General features: G+C 47.3%; 1 protein-coding gene across 2 annotated transcripts; it reads left to right on the top strand.

The window, feature by feature from the left end:
* Positions 1 to 5972: 5972 nt before the first annotated feature.
* Positions 5973 to 11038, top strand: PENK (proenkephalin). Of its 2 annotated transcripts, XM_049633703.1 has the most exons (5): positions 5973 to 6110; positions 6195 to 6251; positions 6752 to 6892; positions 10066 to 10241; positions 10329 to 11038. In XM_049633703.1, exons 2-5 carry the CDS (start codon positions 6213 to 6215, stop codon positions 10729 to 10731), a joined length of 759 nt encoding a protein of 252 aa, XP_049489660.1. In that variant the 5' UTR covers positions 5973 to 6110; positions 6195 to 6212; the 3' UTR covers positions 10732 to 11038. The 2 variants fall into 2 exon arrangements, with proteins under 2 accessions (XP_049489660.1, XP_049489659.1); XM_049633702.1 differs by having other exon boundaries at positions 5976 to 6110; positions 10066 to 11038.
* The last annotated feature ends 9595 nt before the right edge of the window (positions 11039 to 20633 follow it).

Below are 20633 nucleotides of genomic sequence, written 5' to 3' on the forward strand. Positions count from 1 at the left end.
TCCTCCACCAAATGGATTATCAGATAAGAGCTTCAGAGTTGGAAAAAATGCATATACTCCAACCTTACTTTCTCTCACCTCGTTTTGTGCCACACACACAAGACTTTCTCTGGACTGATTTTCATAAGCATATTTAAAAAAAACTTTTTTCTAGGGGCACCTGGGTGGCTCAGTGGGCTAAGCATCCAAACTCTTGATTTTTGGTTCAGGTCACGATCTCACAGTCTGTGAGTTCGAGCCCCACGTCAGACCCTGTGCTGACAGTGTAGACCCTGCTTGGGATTTCTATCTCCCTCTCTCTCTACCTGTCTCTCTGTCTCTGTCTCTCTGTCTCTCTCTCTTTCACTCTGTCTCTCAAAAATAAATAAATACACATTAAAAAATTTTTATTCTAAGTTCTAATATCTATACAAAACAAAGGAAATATCAAGAGAATAATGATAGAGTTAGAAGTGAATGCCTGCAGGATTTTGGCTTATATAATTTTATGACAATATTTTAACCTGTTGAATCCATGGCACGAACATGAGAACCATGGAAGAGGTGACTACGAAGAGGAAGGTAGTTTTTAAAAACAACTTTACCGAGTCTCCATTATGTGTAAAGCTCTGTGCTGCGGGTCATATGCAAAGGAATATCCCGCCAGAATTTCAGGTAAACTGGACCCCGGGCATTTATTCCAGGGATTTATCGGTGCTCAAAACCTATTTCGAACCTCTCCTCCAGCACCGCCTCAATTGTGGAAATTGCTTCCTTGGTGCATATTTTCACTCATTCATTCATTCATTCATTCAATTAATATTTTTTGCCTTCTCTGCAGGTCCTACAGACGGGATCAGCCATTTGATTTTGGAAACAACCCAGAGCAAATTAAACTCGGGTTGTTAAATAAGGTTTAGTTCCAAAGAGGCAAGGCAATTTCCTAACATGGCTCTGAGGCGGCTATCAAATTTCTTCAGGGCAATTCCAAAACTCAGTCTCTGAAAGTTAAGCTGTTCTGGAATCCTTCAGACATCTGAACTTTTCCAGCTCACCCCCAGCTTTTGCATGCTGGTAGAGCTTACCAGACAGGGTGCCATGAGTGGCCGGTAGGCCAGGAGGTACTACTCTCCGTCCACGAGGCAGCCGGGCTGGACATGAGGTCATTGGAGTCCTGGGGCCAGTCACTTCAGAGTGAGAACGGCTTCATCTGTGGCTCCTCTGAAGGCCACCTGATCTGAGCAGAGTCTGACTGAGTGTCACACCCATCCCAGAACCAGAGAGCCGGAGGAGGGACGTCCTGAATGCACAGCAACCCTGCAACGTGCTGTGGAAAGCAAGACAGCGCGACAGCACCTGGACATTACTGAGCAGCCAATATTGGGTACGTCCTACCTCCGCCGGACAAGGGGTGTGGAGGTCTAGACGTAGAGGTCTTCCCCTGTGCCCGGGGAAGCATGCTGCCACAACCCGAAGCGAAGCCGGGCAGGTGCCTAGAGGCCAAGCTTCGGACTACAGCCCCAAATCTCGACCTTGAAAACATGGGAAGTGTATTTCTATGCGGAGGATGTGGTTTTAGTACTTACGAACTGGCCGCGTGGGATTGGTTGTGCGATCTGCCAGGTCGAGTTTCACGGTCATTTTTTAAATCCGTGATAGGAAAAAGTCCGAGTTCGTAGTATTTTTGGATTAGCGACAGAAACGGATTACATTTGGCAATGGAGACAGGCAAATGTTGTTGGATTCTTTACTTTTGTTATAAATTTTATGACCATGAAAATAATTTCTTGCCAATGATAACTAAAAGAACCGGAGATCATTCCAGTCAAGTGGCCAATCACCCTAATTCAGTGGCTATTCTTAGCTTCAGTCATGATGGGATGACCAGATATATTTATGTCATGAAATATAAAGTAGACAATATCACCTATGATGCAGTCTAGTCAAAAACGCTTAATCTGAATCTAGCAAGACTTAAGATGTAAATTTCAGTTTCTAGGAAATGCAGGAGATAGAGAAACAAGATAAATGACACCACAGGAAGTAATTAAATTAGGGATTATGTTTTCCATTTGTTAGGTCGTGTTTTTTGTGAACATTTTTTGATGCTCTCTGTTAAGGCTCTGTACCTCTTTTGTAAGATTTATTCTTTAAAAATTTCTATTCTTTATTAATATTATAAAACATACCTTGTTTAAAATTAGATTTTCTGTTCCTTATTGGAGTAAGAAATAAAATTAAGATTCAGATGCCTGGAAGAAGAAGAAGAAAAAGAAGGAGGAGGAGGAGGAGGAGGAGGAGGAGGAGGAGGAGGAGGAGAAGGAGGAGGAGAAGAAGAAAAAGAATCCATATATTGGTTAGATCCTCAGCTATATCTTCATTTAATCTAATCAGTCATCATGTGACTTGCTTTATTCATGGTCTAATTACCTATGCTTAGCCCTAAAATTTAGTTTTTCATGTCTGAGAGCTGAAGGCCTAATTTAGGAACTCTATTTCAATTCTAAGTTTACATATGTGTACACATTATGTTTGATGTGCTGCGTTTAGTTTCCCTTCCCTGCTATTTTTATTGTTGTTCACCCTTCCCCCCCTTTCTGATGCACTGACACATTATCTATTATTTAAACTTACTCTTAGGTGACTTTGCACCAGGTTACTTTTCCTTCTAAGGGGTTTATTTTGTTTCCTGAATTTTTCAGAGTGAGAATGTACCAGACTCATTTTCCTTGAAGTGGGGATCTATCACACCATAAAAGCATCCCCTTCCAACCAATCCCACTTAGAATCTGTCTGTGACCTGTGTTCTGAGCCAGTCTGAAGAAGAATCCCTTAACAGGGATCCTTTGCGGTAATGCGCCTAGCTCACAGAATCGTAGCTTGCAAAGCCTATGCTCTAGATTGTAACGGAAAAAGGCAAGTTTACCGTGCCTCTGGCAGGACTCCAAACATCTGAAATGTTAGAACATGGTGCTTTTATGCTGAAACGTTACACAATCCCTGGAGCGCGAAACTGCCGTGTTCCCACTACTGATATGTTAGGGACTGAGGGGCAAAGAGGTAGCAGGTTCCATAATAAAGTATCTGTATCTAGGTGGCAGGGGGAGCACGGACACTTGAAAGACAGCATTCAATTTAGGCATTTTCCATCCTGGAGGTGATGAAAGAGAATATTGCAAGGACTTTTAAAATCCCTCCTACAGCAACCAGAACACCACTCATCGCCAAGGTTTTACAAATCACTTTTTTTTGGTCTCTGGAGTAAATCCCTTTATCTACAGTTTGGGACCCTAGGATCAGAAGAAGGGGACATCTTGATCCTGACATGGAAATCAGAATTCTCCGGATTAAATGCCTTAAGAGAAGATTCCTTTCCCTTTGTTGAGTCTGGTTTCTAGAACAGTCTTTTCTCAGAAGATAACTGCAATATCTATTAGTTCTTAAAAATATTTACTGGATCGTGAAAAGATGAATTCCTTGCAACCCACTGCCGTGAGTCAAATATAAAGAAATAAATGCAAAATGCATGCCCTTCAGCCTCCAAGGGCAGATGGGGGGAAGGGACATTTATTTCTTTTTTTAAGTTTATTTGTTTTGAGAGAGAGAGAGAACAAGCAGAGTAGGGGCAGACAGAGAGGGAGAAAGAGAACCCTAAGCAGGCTCCACACTGTTAGCACAGAGCCCCATGTGGGGCTCGAACACACCAACTGTGAGATTAACCCCCCCCCCACATCAAGAGTGGGATGCTTAACGACTGAGCCACCCAGGTGCCCCTCTCTTTCCTGACATTTAAAAACCTGCAAGATGCAGACTCACCGAGAGAAACTAACTCAGAGTAGACATTGATTGTTCCAACTGAAACAAACCAAACCTGAGGCCTCCCCAGAAAGGTGTGGCAGAACCTGGTTTTGCCACTGTCTGGGCTAGTCCCTTGGATGTCACTTGGCCGCGCCTGGGTTTTTTTTTTTTCCCCCATCTGTAAAGTGAGGGTTGGAATAAACCCTCCCCCAAACTCCTTTCACCCTTCAGTTTCTATACTTTTCCCAGATTCTAAGAAGCTTTTCCGTGTCTAGCCCCGTGTATCCTAAGGAAGCCACACGTGGTGCCGTCGTTCCAGACACAGACGTCTCAGCCTCTTGCCCCCGATTGTGTTTTTACACTTCTTAGGCGATGCCAGGTGTTCCCCGGGCTCCGATACAGCGGGGGTTTCTCTCCTGTCGGGCAGGATTTGTTCGTGCGCTCCTTTTGCACGGACTACAAAGCCCAGGCCACTGGGGGAGACCTCAGGTACAGATGTCAGCTCTCCTCTCGGTCGGAGAGAGAGAGAGAAAGTAGCTGGAGAGGATTCTATCAGCCCCCTGATGGCGAAGAGGCTGAAGGGCCCCAGAGGCATGTGATGCTTTTCCGGCAAGATGTCAATGCCGGCGTTCTGCGGCCGCACCCCGGCGCTAGCATTTCCAGGTCCCCCGCCGCAGAGCTGCCCCTGCCCGGAGGACAGGCCATGCACTGCTGCGGCGCTGCGGCCACCCGGGGTGAGGGTCCCGAGCGGGCCCGCGGAGCCCCCTTCCCTGCGCCCGCAAAGCTACGCAGGAGAGCGCTGCCCTCTAGCGACAAAACTGGGAGATGCGGCGCGGCCCGAGCCTCCGCGGAGCCCTGAGGCTGCGGGCACCTGCGAAGGCTGAGGTCGTGTGGGGTCCGTGTGGCTGGGAAAGACTGGAGGCTCTCTCTGTGTGTGAGGGGGGCTCTGGGACAGTTTGTGGCCTCCCTCTAGGGCCAGGCCAGATGGATACGTGGCTGGATCAATACACAATAGATGTATGATGGGTGGGTGATGGACAAACCAAAGGGAGGATGATGACAGGTGTCAGATCAGATGCGCATTTCTAGGGCTTGCTATAGGCCGGACACAAGGCTAAATCAATGCTTTCGCCCATTATTTCATTTGCGCCTCTCCGGAACCTTACGAACGGCACATTCCCTCTGGTTCCTATTCGCCAAACGAGGAAAGTGAGGCCTTACATAAGACACATAACTTGCTTCTTGGCAATGTTCCGCAGAACTAGAAAGTGGCGGAGTGAGAGCCTCAACCGCAGCCCCAGACCCCACCGCCGGCTCCTGGCCCTCTCCCTGAGCAGCGGAGGTGCGCCCCCAAGCCCCAGGCGCCCGGGGTACCGCGCCGCTCGTCTCTCGCTCGCCAGTCCTGGCACGCTAGCATCACACCCGCCCTGCACCCCCCTGTCACTCATCAAAACCCCCAGGACACCCTGGGCACAGCGCTAGAGGCAGCGTGTCCCCGACTGGGAAGCCTGGCTAGGGAGCTGGGTAAAGGCGGGTCCCCTCCCGCCGCTGCCGCGCGGCGTGTTGTCCCTAGAGGAACGCTGTTCCAGTCCACGTTTGGTCAGGGGTCCCACTAACGCGAAAGGGGAAAGCTGTCCGGGGATTTTTAAGATTCCCGATAAGTTTCCATCTTTCTGTACTTTAACCCTTCCCTGAGCGCCTCCGACGATGCGCCGGACGCGGTTAGACGCTGAGGCAGGGACCTGAGAATCCAGTGGGGGAGGTGGGTACAGACAGGTGCATAAATGACATTCGGGACGGCCGTGCCGGGCACCCACCGCGACCACCCAGCGCCCCAGGGGGAGGCGGAGAAAGGGCAGGTTCACTCGCTCACAGGGTCTCCAGCACATTCCAGAAATCTAAGTCTGCCCACCTGCCCCTCCTGACGCCTCCCCCTCGGCTCTCTCCTTGGAGCCCGCACCCCCAGGGCGTGCGATTTCAGTGACCTCACCCGGGGGGGACTTGATGTCATCCCACTCTCTCTCCACAAGCCCTGACTGCCTCGATGTGTCACCCAGCCGCGAGCTGAGCCACCCTGCGCCCCCCGCCCCCGGGCCCGCGTGCTGGGGCCGGGACGGACCCCTCCCACCAGGGCGTCGGCGCGGGACTGGCGTAGGGCCTGCGTCAGCTGCAGCCCGCCGGCGATTGGGGCGCGCTCGCCTCCTTGGCTTGGGGGCTAATTATAAAGTGACTCCAGCAGCCACCAGCCCCGGGACAGTCAGGCCAGGCGAGGCAGCCGCGCCGAGCCCTGCAGTCCAGCCCGCGGCCCCGCGGCGACGCCGAGGACCGCGACGGTGAGACCCGCGTCTGCCCGCGCCCCCGGCCGCTCGGCCCCGATCCCCGCCCGCCTCACACCTGCCTTGTTCTCTCCCATCTAGAGCAGCGCTTGGGACCCGATGTCGCCGACCAGCCTGCGCCATCCGAACGGCGTCAACGTGAGTGAACTTGTCCAAACCGCGCCTTTGCTGCGTGCGTTTGCGACCGTCCGCCCGCTCGGTTCGAATCGGCGTTTTCCTTCATTGCATGGGGCGCCCCAACTTTCTTCGGGTGCCTGTTTGTGACCCGGGTGAATGTCGTCTCCCCCCCCCCCCGCCACGCCGCACCCCGCCCCAAGGCTCCCGTTCTCTTGCATTTGGTCTTCGCAGGTGGTGTTCTGTCCAGAATCCTCCTTAGGCTGTGGGAGCCCAGAAAGAGAGCCCCGGGCATCCGCGGGCTCTGGGGGCCAGTGCCAGTGCCCACCTGGAGACCGCGGGGCCATCTGCCCCCTGGGCCTCCAAAAGCGGCGTCGCCAAGGCGGGAGGGGGGCCCAGGAGGGCGCATCCCTGGGAGCTCCGGCTCGACAGCCGCCGGCTGGGACTGTCCCGGCGACGGGTCCCTCCGAAGGTCGCGCTCTGCTCCGAGCGCGCTCCGAGTTCGCGTCCTTTTCTCCCTGCAGCCCATGGCGCGGTTCCTGACACTCTGCATTTGGCTGCTGGCGCTCGGCCCCGGGCTCCTGGCGACCGTGAGGGCGGAATGCAGCCAGGACTGCGCGACGTGCAGCTACCGCCTGGCGCGCCCCACCGACATCAACCCCTTGGTGAGTTACCGAGGTGGGCGGGCGGGCGGGAGGGAGGGCTGGGAGCGAGCCGGTCCGCAGACAGGGCGCATCCCCCGGCCACTCGGTCCCGCCGCCGCGGCGCCGATCTCCGCGGTGACGCAGGTGTCCGACCGTTCCCTGAACGCCTACCAAAGTCCCGCTCTAGCTCTCAGCTTTGGGACCCGCGACCCTCTAGGGACCGATAAAAGAGGCAGCGTCTCCCCACAAACCAAGTTCGTTTTACCCCTGGGGATGCAGGAGCCCCGGGATACGCGCCCTTCAGCATCTTGGAGAGCATTTGGTGGTCACCCCACCTGTCCTAAGGACGATGTTCGGTCACCCCAGTTCCCAACATATCCCACGAAGGTCCCCTTGCACACAACCCATCCTCCCATCCTTCCTGCAAATAATGTCATTTTTCATTAGTGACATTTCGTTGTCTTTCTTTGGATTTCATTTCTCCAGCCCTTTCAACTTCAGGTCCCTCAAGCCCTTACCCTCACCTGTGGATAGGAGAGAGGAAAGGGTTGGGATCGGGAGGAAGGGAGAGGAAGGGGGGTGCAGTGGAAGGGGGAGAAACAGATCAGCACATCTTACAGGCAAGTAAGACCCCGGAATTCAACTTCTGTCTTCCCTTGAATGTACTTTTGTCATACCACTAAGACAACAATTTAATTTGCTATGAAAAAGGCACAGGAAAGGTGTCCAAAGAGGTGACAACAATGCAAAGATAACTACAGGACAGAAGCTGGGGGGAAGGGGAGGAGGGAGGCTGAGAACAAAGAACCCCCACTCATTCTACTCATAGTCCCTGTGCTGGTAAATCAGCCTTGGTGCTCTACTGAATCAGAATCTCTGAATTGGGGACCCAGGAAGCTTCATTTTAACTGGCTTCTCCAGGGATCCCTTTGCACTGTCTTCTCAATTTGTTGAAATTCCGTGATGACTTAAAAGGCTCAGTAGAAAATAATGTATTAATCCAAAGAGTTAAGTTCCCCATCTCAGCCTTTGAAGAAATGTTGTGATGTAGACGTATAAAATAGGGATGAAAATTAAGGAAAGGATTCCAGAAAACCCAAAGTGTATGTTTCAGGTTAAACGTTGGCTTGTTTCAATTGAAGCACCTGGTCCCTTTCATTCAATATGAACAGGTACTTGCATGGCCTGAAAAAGAAGACACATAGTAGGGCTTTATATTTAAACTCTGATAAAATGTTGCATCTTGAATAGGGGCAACAAATCTCTTCATCTAGCCTTTGTCGTTCTGATTTGTTTGGCTGATGGGTTTTGCCTTGGCTGATTGGTTTGCCAACAACATGTAGGGTTGTTAGTTTCTCTGCGACAAAAGACTGTTAATGACTGTGTTGTTGGTATGATGGCAGTTCTGGAATTTTAGCTCAGATGCAGAAGACCTATGAGAAATGAGGTTGCCTGACCAAAACTATGTAGAATCAACATAACAAATATGGAGCCTCTACCGCGTGAAAGTCACTTGTGTTTTGTTCGGTGATGGGTGCAAAGCTAAGCAGGCATGCCAGGGTTGTTGTCCAGATGCATAGACATATATTGGAACTTATAAATTAACATCACTTCTTTCAGCATGGGTGTGTGTGTTTTGTTTTTGTTTTTGTTTTGTTTGTTTTCTGGTTGTCATCATTTCTTGTTGAAAGAATCTCAACATTAAAAAGCCTTTTGGTGACAGTATACAAAATGTTCAATGGTAATTTTTGGCAAAGAGAGCGTTGATATTTCATTTTTGAATGGAAATGGTATTGACCCCTGAACAGCTTATGTTTCTAGTGGTGTTTCTGTTTCTTGCTCAGATGTCAAGAGTAACACAGGATCATTTTAAGCGCATCATCTGGAGGGGTTTATAAAGCATCTCTTTACTTTTCTTAGACACAAAGTTTAAATAATTATTAGGAGCTGGTTAAAGAACCCTAAGGAATTTTGTTGCACTAAGAAAATACTTTCTTGCATTGTGAAAGTAACATGTGTGTGTTTTATACAAATTAATATACCAATATATTTTAAATACCAAGACTGGGCCTGGTTTTTCTAAATCAAGGGTCTGTAACCTGGGTTCCATAAGTAGACTTGAGGCAGCTATCAAAAGCTCTGAAATGCCCAGAACTATTATATAGACTTTATAAATGGTCACGCAATATTACTTCTCTTTTTATTATACCCAAGTGGTCTACTGGATAGAAGAGAATCTTAAGATTGTTAGAACACATAGTCTAAATCTTATGCTGATTAAAATTTAATTATTACATAATAAAAAGAAGGAATTATATACAGATCACTTCTCATTCCCATTTTATCAAATAATATGATTTCCATTGGGAGGGGAAACTTTTCTGTACATTGGTAACTGTTAAGAAACATGAATAATGTGTGAATATTTGCATATGCATAGTTGCATATCAGACCTCATCATAAGAAAGATTCTGTTCGAGATGATTAAATCTGTTTTAATCAACCAAGGGGGCAAAAAACAAAACACGCAGCAACTCAATATGTCATCATCCAAGTAATTCATAGACTTACACTGAGTTTTAGAATGTCTTTCTTCTGCAACTTATTCTGAAATTGCTGTTTTTCTTTCAAGAATGAAAATGTTTGCCGGAATACTAAATGCCATTCCAGGTAGAATAGTAACACAAGAAAGTAAACAACCTAATATTATTAATATTGACCTTATCTGTAAGACAAGAAGATAAAAGGAATCTGGGGATGATATCCCTAATTAGGTAAAGAGAAGTTTCTCCCTTTTGGTTAGAAAATGCTCGAACAAAATGCAATCAACAGTGGAAGGTTACTCAGTGAAATTAGATTGTGCAGGCAGCCAGTCGAGATTAAAATTGGGTGGAAAAAAGTCTTTTACAATACTGAAATGGCGTGGTAGCTACAGTCCGTTCAAATTCAAAGACAAATTCTAATTTGACTCAGTTAATTACCCACAATGATTCCGTTTCCCTTTGATGTGCCTGTTCAGAATATTGAAAAGCTGTAATGAGAAATTGGAAATCACGTTGTCATAGAAGAGTTTCCATAGGAAAGCACACTCCACACACACACACACACACACACACACACACACACAGAAAAACTGTTTACCTAATGAAACCAGAAAAGCCTCTTTGTATCACTAAATGGGATTCCTTTCCCAGGCTTGCACCCTGGAATGTGAAGGGAAACTGCCCTCTCTCAAGACCTGGGAAACCTGCAAGGAGCTCCTGAAGCTGACCCAGCTGGAGATTCCTCAAGATGGCACCAGCGCCCTCAGAGAGAGCAGCCCCGAGGAGAGCCACGCGCTAGCCAAGAAGTACGGGGGCTTCATGAAAAGGTATGGAGGCTTCATGAAGAAAATGGATGAGCTGTATCCGCAGGAGCCGGAAGAAGAGGCCCCCGCGGGGGAGATCCTGGCCAAGAGGTACGGGGGCTTCATGAAGAAGGACGCCGAGGAGGAGGACGAGGACCCCCTGGCCAATTCCTCGGACCTGCTGAAAGAGCTGCTGGGGCCTGGGGAGACCCGAGACGGCGGCCGCCCCCGCGAGGGCGGTGATGACGAAGACGTGAGCAGGAGCTACGGGGGCTTCATGAGAGCCTTGAAGGGCAGCCCCCAGCTGGCGCAAGAAGCCAAGATGCTGCAGAAGCGGTACGGGGGCTTCATGAGAAGAGTCGGTCGGCCCGAGTGGTGGATGGACTACCAGAAGAGGTACGGGGGCTTCCTCAAGCGCTTTGCCGACTCTCTGCCCTCCGACGAGGAAGGCGAAAGCTACTCCAAAGAAGTTCCCGACGTGGAGAAGAGATACAGAGGATTTACGAGATTCTGACCCCCTTCCCGGCCGATGACCCCAGGCCCCAGCAGGCCTCCCTCTGTCCCCCGGTCAATCGTGTGTTATTATCGCGCACTGCTTGCATGGTACGGTGGCCTTTATTGTCTGGGTAACTACACAACCTGCAAGCGCTCGCTTCGGGCGCCGTGTTCCCTCGACCGTGTTGATGCTCAGTATTGGTCTCTTACAGCTGTGTCGTGTTCCTGCTAAAATGGTTGCTGTTCCTTTGTCCTTCACTCTTGACAAAAATACCAGTAAACGCTTACTTGTAAATAGGTACAATAAACCCATTACCCCAACTGCATGACCTTCTTGTAAGTTTCTCCTTCCCCAAGGTTCTCATTCGCCTTCTGGTCTCCATGGTAAATCCTAAAGTTGAAGACACTGAGGCCATCTGCTTTTTTTTTTTTTTTTAATTTGTTTAATGTTTATTTATTTTTGAGATGGAGAGAGACAGAGCATGAACAGGGGAGGGGCAGAGAGAGAGGGAGACACAGAATCTGAAACAGGCTCCAGGCTCTGAGCTGTCAGCACAGAGCCTGATGCGGGGCTCGAACCCACGGAGTGTGAGATCATGACCTGAGCTGAAGTCGGACGCTTAACCGACCAAGCCACCCAGGCGCCCTGAGGCCATCTGCTTTTGACAGACTCACCACTGGCCTCCTCTTCCAACCGCTGAAGCGGCCAAGCCATGTTTCGTTTCGTTCCTTACACGGAAAATCTTAGATGAGTAAACACACGTAGCAAAATACAATGTATTTCCACTCTTCGTTTCTGGAAATCAGATACAGGAAGAAAAACCAAAACCTAATAAAGAAACTAGCTATGCCCTCATATATAAGGAAATCTGCACTGATATCCAGATGTGTATGTCCGTTTTCTTCAGCAAAGTATTTTAGAAGTTAAAAAGAAATGAAAGATAATTTGGTTCCATTTCACAAACGCAGATGAAGCCCTCTGGCTAAACAGTTGAACCAAGGTCGCCCAGCAGTTGAAGGACACAACTAGAATTAAGATCCCAAACTGCTTGCTCCCAGGCAATAGCCTTTGCCTTCCAGCTCCCTGTCCCTCGCTCAGGTCACTACCAACAACTGGAAGAACTTGGGACTCTATCTTTCTCACTATTGTATACTCTGACACCACAACCCAGACTGCGTTCTCCAATATCTGACAGATGGACATACGAATGAGTCAAGGGATGACTGAAGGGATTTGGGGACCAGATCATTTGAAAAGGTATTCCAGACATTTGAGAAGGCAGATTATCCCACAAGAAGCTTATGGCTATTTCATATCAATTAAACCACTGGGGACGACATGCAACAACAAACGTAAGAACATATGTAACATTCCTTCCTTCTTTCTAGTTGAAACTACCTGTAGCTAAACTCCCATCCACTAAGTCCTTTCTCCAGGACCCTCACCCACTCTCTCCTTTGTGTTCCTCCCCCCAAATTCAGAGTTTAGCAACTCAGAAAAGGAGAGAAAGAGTCTCTACCTTGCAGTCCACCACCTTTCAAGCCTGTGTGCTCCCTTCTGGAGAGGCAGCCCCGCTGTCCCGGGAGTTCTGTCCCGGAGTCCAGCCCTGCTGGGGTCCCTGGGACATCCCCTCGGCCATACACTATGAGAAGACCTCTGATCAGTGCAAGGGGTCCCAGGTCAACACCACTCTCAGAGCCACACCGCCGCCTATATTCCCGATCCCTGGCAAACTAACTTTTGCTTCCAGGTGAGAGCCCTCTCCCTTTCGAACTAGAAATGGAAGTAACGTAAGTGTTTGGAGCAGATCAGGAAGAAGGGGATAGCCAGAAGCTGGCCCTTGGAAACCAGTGACATGAGCAAAAAGGAGTGATGAGGTTATAACACATCAGAGATGTCAGGTCTCCGTTCAGCTTTAGACAATTGTTTCCCTGGGAAATGCCAACCCCACGTTGCTAGACTTTTCCAAAGAAACCTGAAACCCAGATCGTCGTGGTAATAGCCCAAGTTTTTAATTCTCTCCCCAAGAGCAAAGGATTCCCAAACCCTGGAAACAGAAAGTCAGCCTACACCCTAGAGATGGCAAGAGTAAAATGCCCTCCTCCCCACCCCCACCTACCATGATAAGATCGTAACATAATCATTACCTTATAAGAATACAACATGTGTAATACACATCTCATCCAATAGGGTTTGAGAAAAGAACACAATTTTCATGATGAAAGCAATACACTATTTTTTTTTTTTTTTTCCCAAATCAAGCACTGTTCTTTATGTAGTAGCCCTTTCTTTTCTATTTTAGGGTAGCCGTGTAGATAGACCAGGCCAAAACCCTCGGGGTAGTCAACAGACCTGTCACCTCTTTTGCCACCTATCACCTTGCTATAGGTCCAGCAATGTCTGGGGTGGGACAATGTCACTCATTCCTATATGTCCTCCCCCGCCTGACGCCTGGGGGAAAATGTGGAACCCAGAAGATGCGCCCCAAATGTGCAGGGAGGGAGAGAACAGGGAAGAGGGACCGGGAAGCGGGAAAAGAAGAAAGCGGAAAAGATGGCCAGCCACGAGGGCTCCTTCTGTCCGGCTGCCTTGTATAACTGCGGAAAAGGTCAGCTGAAGTCCAGCTTCGCAGCCAGTATCGCGGTCGTCCGGGAAATGGGGCTCGAGGGGTGCGGTACGGGTTCTTCCTGGGTCCCCACAGAGCTCCCGCGTGCCTGGCCTGCGGTCCGAAATCCATCATTAGGATTTTGCACCTTGAACTCAGAAAGGCTTTGATTTCCAAGAATGTCCTACTTCCAAGGAGCCTTTTTCCCTGAGTCAGCCTGGGGTGCCGTTTCAAACGCCGACAACCAGGCTGTGACTGAAGCCCTCAGCACAGGCATTCGGGGATCCATAAACACGGGAGGGACGAGGGTTACAACCAGCCTAGGGCGAGGGCTTCGGGGCAGGGGGGCTGGATGCGCCCGGAGCCCCAAGGGGCTGCTGAGCTGGGGGCCTGGAGAAAACCCGTGCGCCCTGGGTGCAGAGGCGCACACTCCCTGCGGAGGGCACCGCGGCTCCACCTGTACCTTCCCGAGTGCTCTCTCTGGGCCCCCTCACCTCCGTCCTGGCTCTCAGGCCGCCCCAGGTCCACCTCAGGCCTAGTCCTGGCCTGGGTTCCTTCCGAGAGTCGAGAGTCGATAGCTCTGCGGACTCTGTGTAGCAAATCCCAGCTAGCCGTGGGGCCTGAAGCTCTTGCGGCCACACTGTCCTCATTAGATGGTTGTCGTAACTTCCGGTGCTCGCAAGGGGCTTTTGGGCTTCTCCTGACCCGCAACGCCTCGTCCTGGGACGGTCGGGAATGAGGTGTCCCGTCACCCTGGGCCTCTCAGGGACCAGGCCTCTCCAGGCCTAGGTGCTCTGGCTCCCGGGCCTCCCAGGGTTGAGATACTGTCCCTGAGCTTCTGGAAGTCTGGCCAGAGCCTGAGAACACCCAACCACAGTGTTTTCTCTCCCGGGCTTCGTGTCTCCTGAGGCAGGAAGGATTGCAGAGCCCTTAATCATCTTCTTCGCTTTCTCAGTGTTCCACTGCAAACATGTAAAACCCGTGTAAGGAGGAAGTTCTCCAAAAATAAAAGGCATGACGAATCTGAGCCTCGAGCCACGAAGGTTTCTTCTTAGAAGATGGAAAGGGGCATACAGCTTTGAATGCCTTGAGACTTCGACCACCGTGAATATCTATGGGCTTTGTTTCTGGAGGGGTGCTTAAGCACCCCCACGGGAACCAATTCATCCATTCAACTAATAATAAAGCCAGCTATATGAATGTGATGGAAGGGCATTCCAGACTGCGCCAAAAGTGGCTGCAGTGCCCCCAACTGGGAGGAGGAACAAGACTTAGGAGGTCTTCAGGCTTGGGGTGTTGACACGACCAGAAATAATTCAAGGTTGAGAGCAGGTAAGTGGCAAGGTAAAGCTGACGTGTTTCAACCTCCCTGTCGGCCTCAAGTTTCCTCCCTCCTGAGGGAAAAATGTGCCAGTTACCTCAGTTATATCTGCCACCCGTATCTGTCGTCTTTTTGCAGCCTTCAAAGTATCCCGGTTTAGCCGGGGGTGGGGAGAAAAAGTTATATAAACTTTCAGGTTTGGTGATAAACATGCAATGAAGAGATACTCTTAATCACTTCCTACACCAAACACCTGAACTTGTAATGCTCACCCATTGCTTCAAAAGTGGAAAACAAAAACAAAAACAAACAACAACAACAACAACAACAACAACAACAACAACAACAAAAAACCGTGCTATTATTGACCAGGAATGCCTGTCTCAGCAGAGAAGGGAGCTTGGCAATCATGTAAATATACCCATCCGTGTCACGTGCTGATACTTTTTCTGTTCGCGTTTTTTTTTTTTTTTAATCAAGTATAACATGTCTGCAGAGAAGTCCACATGTCACAAGTGCACATCTCACTGAATTGCTGGAAAGGAAACATACCCATGAACCAGCATCCAGGTCAAGAAATAGAACATCCTCAGCACCCACTCCCTTGCCCTCCAAATAAACGGCTCTTTCCTTTTCCGCAAACGTAACTACCCTCATGACTTCTATAACCATAAAGTAACTTGCTTATTTTTAGATTTCTCTATAAAAAGAAAACAGATTTTGTTCTCTGTAACAATGTGGTTCAACATTACGTTTATGAGAATTTTCCATGCTGTTTCAGACAGCTGTGGTCTATTATTTTTATTGCCATATAGTATTCCATTGTATGGAAATGCTGCAAGGTCCATTCTACTACTGATGGAAGCTTGGGCTGTTTCCAGTTTGGGGCTTTTGGGGATACTGTGGCTATAAGCATTCTGTGTCTCTCATAACTTGTAACACATGTGTAACATTGTAACACATTGTCTTGGGCATATCACTAGGGGTAGATTTGCCAGATCGTAGGGTATGATATGTTCAATTACAGTCTATGCCAACCAGATTTTTTAAATGTATTTTTTTAAGTTTTTTAAAAATTTATTTTGAGAGAGAAAGAGTGCAAGCGAGGGAGGGACAAAGAGAGAGAGAAAGAATCCCAAGCAGGCTCCTATGCGGGGTTCCATCTCATGAACTGTGAGATCATGACCTGAGCCAAATTCAAGAGTCGGATGATTAACCAACTGAGGCACCCAGGCGCCTTATAATGCCAGGCAACTTTTAAAGAGTTTGTGCTAATTTGGGCTCCTGGCCACAGTTTATATTCTACCAATACTTCATATCATGAGCCTTATTTAATTTTCGCCATTCTGTTTTAATTTACATTTCTTTAGTTGCTGGTGAGATCAAGCGTCATTTTTTTTAACTTGTTTTATTTTATTTTTAATTTACACCCAAATTAGTTAGCATATAGTGCAACAATGATTTCAGGAATAGATTCCTTAGTGCCCCTTCCCCATTTAGCCCATCCCCCCTCCCACAACCCCTCCCGTAACCCTCAGTTTGTTCTCCATACTTATGAGACTCTTCTGTTTTGTCCCCCTCCCTGTTTTTATATTATTTTAGCTTTCCTTCCCTTATGTTCATCTGTTTTGTCTCTTAAAGTCCTCCTATGAGTGAAGTCATATGATATTTGTCTTTCTCTGACTAATTTCGCTTAACATAATACCCTCCAGTTCCATCCACGTCGTTGCAAATGGCAAAATTTCATTCTTTTCGATTGCCCAGTAATACTCCATTGTATATATACACCACACCTTCTTTATCCATTCATCCGTCGATGGGCATTTGGGCTGTTTCCATACTTTGGCTATTGTTGATTGTTCAAGCGTCATTTTATAGGCTTATTGACCATTTGGGTATCCTTACTCTTTTGCTTCTCAAATGTATTTTTCAAGTTACACATCTGAACTATTTTCTGCTCTGTGCTGAATGGTCTAAAAACCATGAAATAAATGAATGAGTTTTTTAAATGATAAAATGCTCTCAAGAGTCATTTTTATCTCCCTTTTATAACATATATAAGCCTGTCTATGACCCTGGTGGCCGGCTGACTCAATGGCATTGCTAGCAAATACTGGATATGCTTTATGTTGTTCCCGCCATGTTGTTTTACATTGAGAACATTCAGGTAGGATGTTCGGTCAAGCAGCCTTATCCCAACTGGTTGTCTTCTGGTGTGCTGGGTCTCCCTGTAGGCTCCCTGGGATCAGTATAACTGGCAGCCGACAAGACCATCCTCAGCAAGGGAAGAGGGACAGACCATTTTTAGTGGGATTCACAGGCTTTACTGATGGGGTTGTTTCAAGGCACCACTTCATCCCAGACCTTGCAGACAGGCACCATCTTCCCTTGGCCACCGGGCATCTGCTTCTTCTCTCTCTCTCTCTCTCTCTCTCTCTCTCTCCGTTCCGTGGGCCTCCGCCTGCTGCCACCATGCCTGCCCTCATTTTAAAGCCAATCTAGAAAAGAAATGGGAAACCTGGGGAGTTGCAGACATGAACTGGAAGAACCAACCTTCTAGAATTCTTCCTTCAAGTTGTCAGTTGAGTAGAAGGCTAGATCTTCTAGGGATAGTAAAGTGGGGCTAAGAAACGAGGAGGGGCCATGAGGAGGTCACACAGCTTGAAATCAACACTGAGGTGATGGGACATTGAGCTCTTGTTAAAGACTTGGCTGGTAGGGCAGGAGCTTAGGTGAATTGGGAGTGGGCAGACCTTACACAGCCAGCCCCTTCTTCCCTTTTCAATGCTTATGTTATTCACTGCACAAATATTTATGGAGCATGTGCTACAGGCCATGCATGATTCTAGGTCCTGGGGCTACAGAAAACAAAATTCCACCCAATTCTGTGCATTCTCAAACTTACGGTCTAACGTGTAGAGTGAAACGCTAAACACCAAAGAAGGTAATTTCAGAGAGTTTTAAGTGCCATACTTGTCCTTCATAACAAAATTCAAACAAATGCCGAACTATACAGTGTTAAAGTTAAATTTGTCTGTCATCTCCCATGACTTCCACAGAGGTAACCACCACTAAAAGTTTGGTGTTTATCCTAAATATACATATTTTTTCATAATGACGACATACGTGCTTACGTGGACACGTACAGTTTTATTTTTGTCGTCAACATGAATAAAATAATTCTGTACATTTTATCCTGCCACTTTTTTTTTTTTCACTAATGTATCTTGGCAATATCTCGACATCAGCGTGTACGTCTGCCTGATACTCTTCAACTACTGCATGGTTACTGTGTAACATGGATGCTTTGCTTTTTTTTTTTTTTTTTTAATGTTTTAATTTATTCTTGAGAGAGCATAAGCGAGGGAGGGACTGCAGCGAGCCCGATGGGGCCTTGAACTCGCAAACCGTGAGATCATGAGCCAAAGTCAGACGCTCAACCAACTGAGCCACCCAGGTGCCCCCCTGCTTTGCTTTCTTTAAAACCAACTCCACTGGCCATTTTTTTTATATTACCAACAATGCTGCAGAAAGCATCCTCATAAATATGCACGTACACCATACCCTATCCTATATAAAAAGCATGTGTGCGTGTGTGTGTGCGTGTGCGTGTGTGTGTGTGTGTGTGTAGCAGTAGCAGTAAGAGGAGTAGTAGTTGTCAAGCAAAGTACCGCGCAACCCGAGCGGAAGACTAAACACTTCTGCGCATGGCATCTTGGTATCAGAGTCACCAAGGAAAACACAATGCAATTAAGCATTGGGGTGACGGATGTTTTACTCACATAGAGAAGAGACAGGGCCAGATGAGCTTCAATACTGGGCGTCGGTCCCCCGATGACCAGCAGGTCTCATCCATGGCCAACATAGGGCGATTGGCCTACCTGCTTTCCTCTCCTGTGGCAGTGGAAGGAACCCTGTCCCCTCCCCGCAGAGGACAGATGTGGCGGTGGGGTTGGCCAGGTGTCATGTCACACACACCAACTTTGAGATAGAGGAGCACTCACTGAGCAGGAAATAAGGGGAGAGAGTCCCACACGAGATGATAAACCTACAACAGGCGGTGTGGCTTCAGGCTCAAGGCTCTTTCTTATGCAGACCACTCGTGAGTCTGCCTGTCCCGCCAATCCAGTACATTCCGACTATTCTGGAATTACTCAAAAGACATGCATATTTCATAGTTTATGGTTATTGACACATAACTTCCAAAAATACCATACCAACTGGTATCCCCATTTACAATATACATGTGCCCATTTATCTGTTTGGTTGTTTGTCTTTTTCTTAACTGATTTGTAGGTAATTTTTTGGCAGATTATATCAAATAATCCTTTTTCTATACATACGGAATTATGTAACTAAGAAGTGCAAGATTTTCATCATGTGTACCATAAGTTGTAAATGTAATGCCTCGAAGTACAAGTCTCTTGGAAAAGCTTTGGAATTAAACTTTCTCACAACTCTAGGAATCACACAATTGTGTTCTCCATGAGACATAACTCCAAGGAAGAATCAAGTCTGTCTCCTGATGGTAGACTTTAATGTGAAATCACTTTGTAAAATAAGGCACGAAACAATGTGGAAGCATTTGAGAGTTGGGATACATCACACGGAAACTCCTTTGAGCACAATAATCTCACAAAATAAGTTGAAGGAGGAAATGGGTTGATATGATGGAGTCTCTAAAGCCTGACATTCACCTTGAAGCAGCTTAAGGAGATTGGCCTGGCTGAGCACCTTCTGTACCTGAAAATCTTCAGATGAAATCAAAACTAAATTTTATATGACTGGATCCTTGCTACACAGGGTCTAAGAAGATATGCTAGAAAAAAAAATAACTTTTATAGAATTGTATCAGAATTTAAAAGCCACTAAAACAAAACATTTCACTTTAGGTCAATCAAGCATTATGAATCAATTGCACTAGAAAATCGATGGCTGATTTATCCTGTTACCAATGACTTCCAAGAGTCCCCTTCTTCACTTCTCCCTGCTCAGGGTCCCCAGGCTAGTCAGGGTCTTTCTGTATAGCTCTCACAAAACACTCTTTCTGATTGTTTGATTGTTTGGTTTATTTTTCCCTTCACGGCACATGTTTCATTTTATAACTCTTTATTAATTTGTGTGACTGAATTCTGTCTCAACAAGTGGGAAAGTGGAAACTATCTCTGTTTTGTTTGCCATTGGCATTCAATAAAACAGCACTGTGAGTCCATACTCCTGTCTAAACTCACAGCAAATATGTGTAAATTGTTTTACTTTAAAAGACATAACTATGCTCAGAAAAAGATGGACCTACAGGTAGTTTAGGCAAAATATAAACAAACTATGCTAAGCAGGAGTGAAAATGGTAGGTTCCCAGGTTCTGAGCCTTGAGTGTGGTGGGGGGCAGCCTCCTATTTGACTGTTTCATAATAACTGGGACCAAGTGGCAATGTACGAGAGCCAGGTCGATTGCCAAGGACCTCAGATGAGGGCAGGTCTTGCCCGTCGATTGAAAAAGACTAAAAAGAGTCAAAAATGCTAACCAGGACTCTGACTTCCTGGGGTGACAGGAGTAAGTAGATACAGTTAAAGAACCAGTATCTGGGCAAAGCCCTCTGCCAGCTTAGCTACTAAGTTGGCAATATGATTAACTTCATTATGGGGAAATGTCCCCAAACCTCCCATGTAAATTCTATTTCTGAACCCAAACTGGTAAATAAGTAAGAATGGGGAGGGAGGGAGGGAGGGAGGGAGGGAGGGAGAGAGGGAGAGGGAGAGGGAGAGGGAGAGAGAGAGAGAGAGAGAGAGAGAGAAACAATCCCACTTGCTATGAGTAGCACTATAAAATTCTAAAATATGTAAGGAAAATAACTTTAAGAAAGCCAACAAATACAACAACTTCACTCGTGATGAAATGCAAGTATTAAGACCATCTGAAAAGAAAGTTTAAAACAGGTATTTTGAGATTTTCAAAGAAATAAAAGCAGGAAGGCCATCCATAAAAAGGAGATC

The sequence above is a fragment of the Panthera uncia genome, chromosome F2 (assembly GCF_023721935.1).
Source record: "Panthera uncia isolate 11264 chromosome F2, Puncia_PCG_1.0, whole genome shotgun sequence".
NCBI lineage: Eukaryota > Metazoa > Chordata > Mammalia > Carnivora > Felidae > Panthera > Panthera uncia.

What these genes read in the sequence shown, in the direction of transcription:
- PENK (XM_049633702.1), top strand. Translation starts at nt 6,213, where the DNA reads ATGTCGCCGACCAGCCTGCGCCATCCGAACGGCGTCAAC. An exon ending in GCCATCCGAACGGCGTCAAC is followed by an intron (nt 6,252 to 6,751) that starts GTGAGTGAACTT and finishes TTCTCCCTGCAG; the next exon opens with CCCATGGCGCGGTTCCTGAC. An exon ending in CCACCGACATCAACCCCTTG is followed by an intron (nt 6,893 to 10,065) that starts GTGAGTTACCGA and finishes TTCCTTTCCCAG; the next exon opens with GCTTGCACCCTGGAATGTGA.